Source organism: Drosophila ficusphila, unplaced genomic scaffold (assembly GCF_018152265.1).
Source record: "Drosophila ficusphila isolate 14025-0441.05 unplaced genomic scaffold, ASM1815226v1 contig_470, whole genome shotgun sequence".
NCBI lineage: Eukaryota > Metazoa > Arthropoda > Insecta > Diptera > Drosophilidae > Drosophila > Drosophila ficusphila.
The window spans coordinates 1,828,116-1,837,760 of NW_025064389.1; the positions used below are offsets into that span (position 1 = coordinate 1,828,116).

The 9,645-nt window shown below is 39.0% G+C and overlaps 1 protein-coding gene across 1 annotated transcript; it reads right to left on the minus strand.

Annotated features, from left to right (window-relative positions):
- Positions 1–982: 982 nt before the first annotated feature.
- On the minus strand, positions 983–9,184 carry LOC108100441 (survival of motor neuron-related-splicing factor 30). The gene is made up of 3 exons (XM_043208517.1): positions 9,057–9,184; positions 1,422–1,840; positions 983–1,365 (listed from the first exon to the last, which is right to left on the minus strand). The coding sequence occupies exons 1-3, from the start codon at positions 9,096–9,098 to the stop codon at positions 1,095–1,097; spliced, it is 732 nt and encodes a 243-aa protein (XP_043064452.1). The 5' UTR covers positions 9,099–9,184; the 3' UTR covers positions 983–1,094.
- Positions 9,185–9,645: the final 461 nt, after the last annotated feature.

Genomic DNA, 9,645 nt, shown 5'->3' on the forward strand with positions numbered 1-9,645 from the left:
AGCATAGAAATGGTGGAGAATTGGAAAAAAAGACCGTTTCTTTTTTCTCGGGGAGCCTGGGATTGAACCCGGGCCTTCCGGGTCTCCGGTCCGACCAGCGTTCAACCTGCTGGGCCACCGTCCTTGGGAGCCTTACAACGATGTTATAATATTATTTCCGTTATTTCTATATAGATTTTTCGGTCTTTCCTATGGCAGCTATAAGATATAGTTGTCCGATTTTTATGAAACTTTTTTCTCAATATAAGAGTTGTTAAAAACTTTATATTCAAAAAATCAAGCTCGTGGGATAAAAAACAACGATGTTATCAATTTATTTCCATTAATTCTATATATATTTTTCGATCTCTCCTATGGCAGTTATATGATAGAGTTATCCGATTTTGATCAAATTAAATCCGAAATTCAATAACAGTTAGAAAACGCCATCTTGAAGAAATCAAGTCGATCTGATCAAAAAGAAGAGTGAACATTTTTTATTTCATTCTCTCGTGTGGGAGCTATCCGATATAGTCGGCCGATCCGGCCCGTTCCGACTTATATACTGCGTGCACTAACTACACATCTTTTGGGAAAGTTTCAGCAAGATAGCTTTAAAACTGAGAGACTAGTTTGAAGAGAAACAGACAGACGGCCAGACGGACAGACGTACAGACGTATTCCGATTCTAGTCGTGATGCTGATCAAGAATAATGACACTTACGGCAGTTTTTCAAACGCTGCTTTGTACTAATAAAGTACAACAAAAACAGACAGCGACAACATCGAGAAGAGCTGCCGCAGCGGCTACAAGAAAAACGATCTACAAACGCAAATTAACTAGCCACACTGTTCACTACTGTGAGAAAAATTAGTTTTTTATTGCATGGTCCGATTTTCGTGAAAATGCAATGAAAAAATCCGTTGCCGTAAAAAATGTCCAAATATCCCTCATATTTTATAATACAAATTTCATTGTATACATAAAACAAGAAACTATTGATTAGGCTCAAGACTGGTATAAATTCGTTTACTTTGTATTTTTAATATTTTTGTTAAATGTTATAATTAAATATTGTTTTATATTGTAGCGCGCACAAAACGATTTTAACAGTTTAAAGCCCCTTTCTATATTTTTCACCTATAGTAAAATCAGTCATTCCTTTTCCAGCTGTTCCACACGTACCGACTCCTACTCTACCGCACACATTATCCGGAGATGCAAAGATACTTCTTGCTTTAATTCCAGTTTTTTTTTGATTTTTTGTGGTAAAGTTAAGCCATTTATTTTTATCTGTTTCACGTTCCTCTTCCAAATCCTTAAATCGTTGTTGCTTTTTTTGTTTACGTTTTTTTAAATACTCTTTTTGGTTGGGCCGGTGACGCCTGTAAAAATAGATATTTTATAAAATGTTTCATAGTTGGCTTTATAAATTAAATACTTGTTTGAAGGAAAAACTTCGTTGCGGGTAGTGCGTTCTCGTAGCTCATTGACATGTGTCGTAGAACGATTTTGATAAGCATCAAATATTACATTTACTTCTCCTTTGCTTGATATGCCTTCAATAGTAGCGTCATAGTATTGCCGATCCTCCTTCCATTTAGCTTGACACTTGTCTCCAATCTTCCAAATTTTAGCAGCTGATACTAATTTTTCTGCTTCTAAGAGAGCCGCTTCAATTTCGTCAAAATAGTTAGATGACTCTGTTTTAGTTGAAGAGGGCTCTACGTAAGAAGATTTATTCTGTTCTTCTAGTTGAGTTTGTATCAAATCACGAGTAAGGGTTATTACTTCACCAAGATCACTTTTTAGTTTTAAAAGCTCTCCATTTTTGGGATCAGTTTGCAGAGCTGCTTCAACCTAAAAATATAAACAAATATTTTTTATTTAATCAAAATTAAAGCCAATTGTATAAAAACTTTAATAGATACAAATATTACTATGTTACAAATTTCAGAAACGCAAAGCTAGGTTTTGCAAGCCGAATCGTATATATATACGTCGGAAAGAGATTCGAGGAAATTCAGAATTCATGCTAAAGGCATAGCAGCAGAGACGGTGGCAGGCGGTCACAGCGGAACTCGCTGTGCTGGCGTATGAGTAGATAAAGTGTGTGAAAAATGGAAGACATAATAGTATTTCCGACATATATATATATATATATATATATATATATGTATGTATATTATAGTTAGAACTTAAGTCTATAAGAGAGGTTCTGTAAAGTTCTTATGCAGTTATGTCGTATATTTTAACTGTTTCCGCACAAGGTTGACAGACGAAAAGAGATGATTAGCACACTCACAATAAAAGGTGGTGGGATGATAGAAGTTGTAGGTGGGCGTAATGACAGTGATCAAGTATAAGCAGGTCCCAAACGGTAAGCGCGGTACACAGAAATTTTACAAATGACGCGATGAAGGCATACGATCCCGAAGTTATTATAACTTAATAATCAAGCTGATAAAATTGTATATGTGTAAAAGTTAGCCCTTTGACAATTTATTATTTTCTCAGCAACATATAGAAGGGTCCCTTTTACAAAGCCTGTCTGTACTGTCTTCAATTGATTATTTAATTGGTTAAGTAACTGAGTTGGATTATCGGGATCAAAATATATCAAGTGTGGGAGCCGGCAATGAGCGGCGATGTCATGCAGGAGAGCGGCGATACTGTCAAGGAGGGCGCGAGCGGAGTGACGGAGAAGAATGAGAGTTAGTTGTAATTGACCGAGCGTGCAGCGTGGATGCAACGCAGTTATCAATTAAAGAAGCAAATTAAATTGGCATTTAAAAGTGAAAACAATCTGTCCTTATTAAGGGGGACTTACGGGTTACTACATTGGCGACGAGGTAAAACTCTTTTAAAAGAAATATATGCAAGAAATAGCAATAATTAGTCTCACTTAAATATGTAAAACGAAAAACTGTATATGGCATTGCCATTTAAAAAAAAAAAAAACTGAAAGAAGAAACATAAAGTATAACATAAATGAGATTAATATTGTTATACTTGCAAAGTTTTCAATGCAAACCAAATTACGAAACATGGTTTAAAAGAAAGAAAACAACAAAGAGAGGCTGAGTTTTAAACAAGCCAGACGACTTAAGAGAATTTACTCTGAAAAAAAAGGGCTGAGTGAAAGAGTTAAATTTTTGCAAGCCGCATATGCATGTGTAATTATGTACGCAGATAGAAACGTGCATAGAAAAGGCTGTGCGGAAGAGTTTTGTCTTCCGTAAGCTATATAATTAATCGACTGCGTATAAATACAAGTCGAAAGAGGCTGCGTGTAAACAAGCCCAGGAGAAAAATTAGTAAAGGCTGTGCGGAAGAGTTTGGTCTTGCGTAAGCGAGATACGAAATTGACGTTGTAATTAAAAAAAAAAAAAAAGAAAGAGAGGCTGCGTGTAAAACAAGCCCAGACTTCTAAATCTAAAACAAAATTTTGTTTCGTTTTTTAAAATTTAGCAAACGCAATCGCACGACCTCAGGATGGCAGAAAATTACTTAAAACCTTTTCTATGTGAGGCCATTGAGAAGTCGGTTCTCCGAAATGAATGGGAGAAATGGTTTAGAGTGTTCACCATCTCGATGGAGGCTGAACAGATCGAGTCACCCAAAATGAAGAGAACCAAACTCCTTCACATAGGTGGGGTACAATTGCAAGCTGTCGCGTTCTCGTTACCGGGTGCACTGGTAGAGGATGACAAGGACCGGGAGATCGACGTCTTCACTGTTTTGGTCGAGAAACTTAATGCCTACTTTTCATCGAAAAAAAATTCAACGTTTGAAAGGCATCTATTTCGAAGTATATCACCACTTGAGTCAGAGAATTTCTCGAAGTTTATTTTACGACTAAGACAACAAATGTATAAATGTTCTTTCGGCCAATCTAAAGCCTAAATCGAGGAAATCTGCCTTAAAGACAAAATAATTGATTCGTGGACGCCGCTAGAGCTAAAGAAGAAACTTTTGAGTAAGGAATACTCCTTGGACGAAATTATTGAAGCTTGCCAGGTCGAGGAACAAATAAATAAACAATCTGAAGCCATGCTGACGAAACCTACCACTAGCGAGTCAATCAATAAAATTACAGCTCGGAAAACAAAGCAGAATCTGGAGTGTTCGAGATGTGGTCGGATGGGTCATGCAAATAGCGATTTCTCTTGTCCGGCCCGTGCAGCTAAATGTAATAAATGTTCCAAGATAGGTCACTTTGCACGACAATGCAGAACAACACAATACTCTCAGCCGAAACACGAAAATAAGAAGCGATCCAGAAATGATATTCGATGTGTGGAAGATGAGAGCGCTGATCCTAAACGGAAGAAGGAATGTGCGAATTGTTTTAAGATCTGCAGCGACAAAGAAGAAGAACTTATAAACTGCCAAATAGGGGGCCACGATATTGCTCTTATTATTGACTCTGGATCGAAATTTAACCTTATTAGTCAACCAAATTGGACAAGGATTAACAAAGAACCTACAGCAGTCTTCAACGTTAGATCGCATTCACAAAAACAATTCCGAGGATATGCTTCTGAACAATTACTTGAAGTAATTTACGTTTTTGAAGCACCGATATCAGCTGTGCCGAATGTCGAGGTGATTGCAACATTTTTCGTAATTAAAAATGGACGGCAGTCCTTACTGGGTCGAGCCATTAAGCTGAACGTTCTTCGTCTAGGTCTAGATGTCAATCGAGTTGAAATGATCACACAATTTCCTAAATGGAAAGGGGTTAAAATAAAACTATGGATTGACCCCCCCAAGTCATTCCAGTCCAGCAGCCGGTTCGAAGAATCCCTGTGGCACTCGAGGGAAAAGTTGCCGCTAAGCTGGAAGAAAGTTTGAGTCGGGACATCATCGAACCAGTTACAGGTCCGAGCTCGTGGATCTCCCCCATTGTCCTGGCCTTTAAGGAAAACGGCGATGTTCGGCTGTGCATTGATATGCGGCGTGCAAATAAGGCCAGAAAATCGTCGAGAAAATTATCCACTACCGACTTTTGAGTCTTTTATGCCCAAACTAAAGGATGCAATGTACTTTTCACGCTTAGACCTAAAAGACGCTTATCATCAGCTAGAACTTGATGAGGCCAGCAGAGAAATTACGACGTTCATAACACCAAAAGGACACTTTCGGTACAAACGGCTGATGTTTGGAATTAACTCTGCTCCAGAAATATTCCAACGTCACCTCGAGCAGCTATTGGCACCCTTTACTAGCGTCATGAATTATATTGACGACGTAATAATTTTTTGGGGCTAGCGAAGAAGAACATGACAAGGCTCTAAGAGAGGTTTGTAACGTATTTAAAGAAAGCGGCGTTTTACTTAATGATCAAAAGTGCATCTGGAAAACAAACAGACTCAAGTTTCTTGGTCATATTATTTCGGACAAGGGCATCGAAGTGGATCCGGATAAAATTAATGTAATTAGAATGTTTCGAGACCCACTTAACAAGGAAGAGACTCGGAGTTTTCTAGGTTTGGTGACATACGTCGGAAAATTTATTCCAGACCTGGCAGATTACACGGAACCGCTTAGAAAATTACTGAGGAAGGACTCGAAGTTCAGCTGGGGCGAAACAGAAAGAGATGCTTTTCGGAACTTAAAGGATCGACTGGAAAAAGTGCCAAACCTCGCATTCTTCAACCCGCTAAATCGAACTCGCCTAATAGCAGATGCCAGTCCAGTAGCACTGGGAGCGGTACTGTTGCAGTTCTCTGTAAGTGCTGACCCCTTAATTATTTCATTCGCTAGTAGAGCTTTGTCGGACGTTGAGAAACGTTATTCTCAAACTGAAAAAGAAAGTCTGGCTCTAGTTTGGGCTGTTAAAAAATTCTACTTTTATCTAGCAGGACTTCATTTCGAGCTAGTGACAGATCACAAACCATTGGAGGCCATTTTCAAACCTACATCGAGACCTCCTGCGCGCATAGAGAGATGGTTACTACGGCTACAGTCATTAATTTTAAAGTCGTCTACAAAGCGGGAAAAGAGAACATCTCAGACGCTCTATCCCGACTTTGCCAGTTATCATCATCCGACTCTGGTGGAAAAGAAATGGATTGTAGCATATTACGGGTGATCGAGAACAGCATTCCCCATTCGATGACTATCTCGGAAATTGCGGAGCATTTGGTAAAGGACGAAGAAATTATCGATGCGAAGGCCTGTCTGGAGTGCGACTCATGGAAACTAGGATCCCTAAAACTGCTGTACCCATTTCGATATGAGTTATCGACAATAGGACCCCCCTGTTTTGCGAGGTAACCGAATTGTTATTCCTCAATCACTTCGGAACCAAGTACTTGAGCTGGCTCACGAAGGACACCCTGAAGCATCAGCTAGGAAAAGGCGTCTGCGATCTAAGGTATGGTGGCCTCTAATTGATCGTGATGCAGAGAACTATGTCAAACACTGCAGAGATTGTCTTCTGGTCTCCCAATGCCCTAAGCCAGCACCAATGGATAGGAACCCATTTCCAACAGGTCCATGGATTTGGGTAGCATCGGACATATTGGGGCCCCTACCAAGCAATGAGTTTGTTGTAGTATTCATTGACTATTACTCCCGCTATATGGAGTACAATTTCTTACGGTCAATTTCGACAGCAAGCTTAATTGAAGTAATGAAGGAAATATTCTGTAGATTAGGTTATCCAAAACATTGTATGTTAAAACAAAAAGGAAAGGAAGAGGCAGATAAAAAGAGGGGAGCAAGGGAAACCGTGATAAACGTAGGGGATAAAGTACTCTTGAAAAATGTAGTTTTTCCCAGTAAATTGACTCCGAATTTTAAGGATACCGAGTTCGAGGTTGTTGAGAAAGACAAAAACATTGTAAAAGTTAGGGCAGAGGGTAGGACTCTCACAAGAAATGTATCGCACGTTAGGAAAATACCAATAAACGCAAGCCACCTGGAATACATCTTTAAACTCATCGTTAAGCAGCTCTCAACCGAAGATGACGTCTACTCAGGATCACCAAGGAGTCGAAGAAGGAAAAGGTCAACGGCTCAGACAGTCCCCAACAGGATTTGCTCCCTTGCCTGCCCAACCTTTGAAGCTAAAACTTGTCAACAAAGGAGGGATGTGGGAGCCGGCAATGAGCGGCGATGTCATGCAGGAGAGCGGCGATACTGTCAAGGAGGGCGCGAGCGGAGTGACGGAGAAGAATGAGAGTTAGTTGTAATTGACCGAGCGTGCAGCGTGGATGCAACGCAGTTATCAATTAAAGAAGCAAATTAAATTGGCATTTAAAAGTGAAAACAATCTGTCCTTATTAAGGGGGACTTACGGGTTACTACATCAAGTATAGGGAATGCCAGAATTGTCCACACTGCTTCTACGAGGGCAGTCCAATAAGTACTTAGCCTCACCGCCCGATGGCGGCACTATCGCAAGAGAAATTTACTATCGTGTAGTACATTCTCGTAGACGGCCAATGTCGAAATTTCAGCCGAATCGGACTCCTAGTTTTTTTTTGACTGCGTGTGAAATGGAGCAAGAGCAATATCAGTCTGTGATTCGATTCTTGTTTTTGGAAGGCAAATCGCGCAGCGAAAACAAAGAGCCCATGAATGCTGTGTACGGTGACTCTTCTTTAATGGCGACCGTCAAAAATTGGTTCAACGAGTTTCAACGTTGACTTCACTTTGTCGTGGAACGAAGAAGGCGAAGACTGTCCCATCGACCGGAAAGGTGATGGCCACCGTTTTTTGGGATTCACAAGGATTTGCAAAAATACGGCCCCATTTGGCAAAGAAAAAAGGGCTCTTCCATCATGACAACGGCTCACACACACAATTTAGTCGTGGCGAGGGCAGAATCGCCACGACTAAATTGTTCGAATTGGGCTACGAACTGTGATCAAATACAGAGTTTGAAAATAAGCACTTGAAACCTACGGTAAAACATGGCATGGGCAAACTCATTTTCATGGATGGCATCAAGCATGCCACAATGTACCTCAACAATTTAGAGGATAACCTACTGCAAACTGATAAAAAAAAAAACTGGGCATACGCGGTCGTTTTCGAATTTACCAGGACAACGATCCGAAGCATTCAGCAGGAATTGTGAAGTCTTGGGTTACCTGGAACTACCCACATGTCGTTATAACGCCAGCACAGTCTCCAGATTTAAATGAGATCGAAAATTTTTGGGAAATATTGGACATCGTTAGAAGGAAGAGGAAGATTTCGAACAAAAACGACCTGAAAACTGTTCTTATGGAAGAATGGCAAAGAATTCCAGTGAAAACCACTAAAAAGTTATTTTGCTCCATGGGAAATCATCTCAAAGATGTCCTGAACCAGAAAGATGGACATACAAAACAGTATCTGTTAAATTACTAATAATAAGTTAAGTAGAATCTGCTGCACGAAATAAGCTGCAACATGAAAAAAGGCTGTTCATTTTGTTTTTATTAACTAATTTTTTTGTTTTTATGATTTTGAAAATCGCTTTTATTCAATAAATAAGTTAATATTCCATATTAAAATACTGCATTTAAAATTTTCTGTTATCTTTCTTAGTTTAGCAGAAATAAGGACTTGAACTTTTTTTAGGTTACTGCACGAAATAAGCTGAGAGCCACTGTATGTAAAAATAGAAACATTTTTTAGGTTGAACCAATCCAAACTGCGTTCTAAGGAGTACATCCATTTACGTGATGCAGTTAGTACTGAAGAAAATGCAGGTAATATTGGGCGAAATAAGCTGAGAGCCACTGTATGTATATGGCTTTAAAGTTTTTTTTGAGGTGCTGGTTGAAATAAGCTGCGAGCCACTGTATGTACAAACATATGTAGGCAAAATCGCTCTCCCATAAGCAAAGGCATTTAAAAAAAAATAAAGGAGATCGATGAGCGATGAGCCAAAGGCTAGATTAGTTATATTTTTTTTCTGAATGCTTTCTTTAGTACCGAATAGGTCTGTATGTACGAAAGTATGTACATATGTACATTGTACAAACAACAATATAGTTTATATTATGTTAATAATCTAAATATATGTACGTTAATGACAATTTTAATGAACACAAAGCTGCCTACTTTAACTCACCTGCTGCAATTGCAATTTGTAATTCTGAAGATCGTCGGCCATTTAAACACTGTATATTTTGAAAATCTTTGTTGATTACTTGAGATATGCGTCTACTAAGCAAATGCCAAGTGACCGCATCAAGCCTTAAACGTATCGAAAATTAAATAAGCGAAAATATCATATTCTCACACAATACCTTCCACACTCCTTATTCATGAAACACTTTTATCATGCGCGACACATAAGTGTTCGTGATCAATGGATCGGAGGAATATGGAACAACCGCCTTTTACATTTCTTGCCTAGTCCATTTCTAGTATTTTCAGGCGTAAACAAATGTTTTCATTGAAAGTTTTGGTATTTTTATACCCTTACAGAGCAGATGGTATTATAATTTCAATCAGAAGTTTGCAACACAGTTAAGGAAACACCTCAGACCCCATAAGGTATATATATTCTTGATCAGCATCACGATCCGAATCGAAATACGTCTGTCCGTCTGTGGGTTTGTGTGTAAACTAGTCCTTTAGTGCTAAGATGTGCGTTCTTATTTTTATTATTTTTATACCTTTGCAGAGGAGAAGGAGAAGGAGTCACCTCAGACCTC

Excerpts from the sequence above, each read along its gene's own strand:
- LOC108100441 (XM_043208517.1), bottom strand. The coding sequence starts at position 9,098 with ATGGCCGACGATCTTCAGAATTACAAATTGCAATTGCAGCAG. Across the intron at positions 1,841-9,056 it reads ACAAATTGCAATTGCAGCAG|GTTGAAGCAGCTCTGCAAAC; the intron begins GTGAGTTAAAGT and ends TTATATTTTTAG. Across the intron at positions 1,366-1,421 it reads GAAGTTTTTCCTTCAAACAA|GCGTCACCGGCCCAACCAAA; the intron begins GTATTTAATTTA and ends CTATTTTTACAG.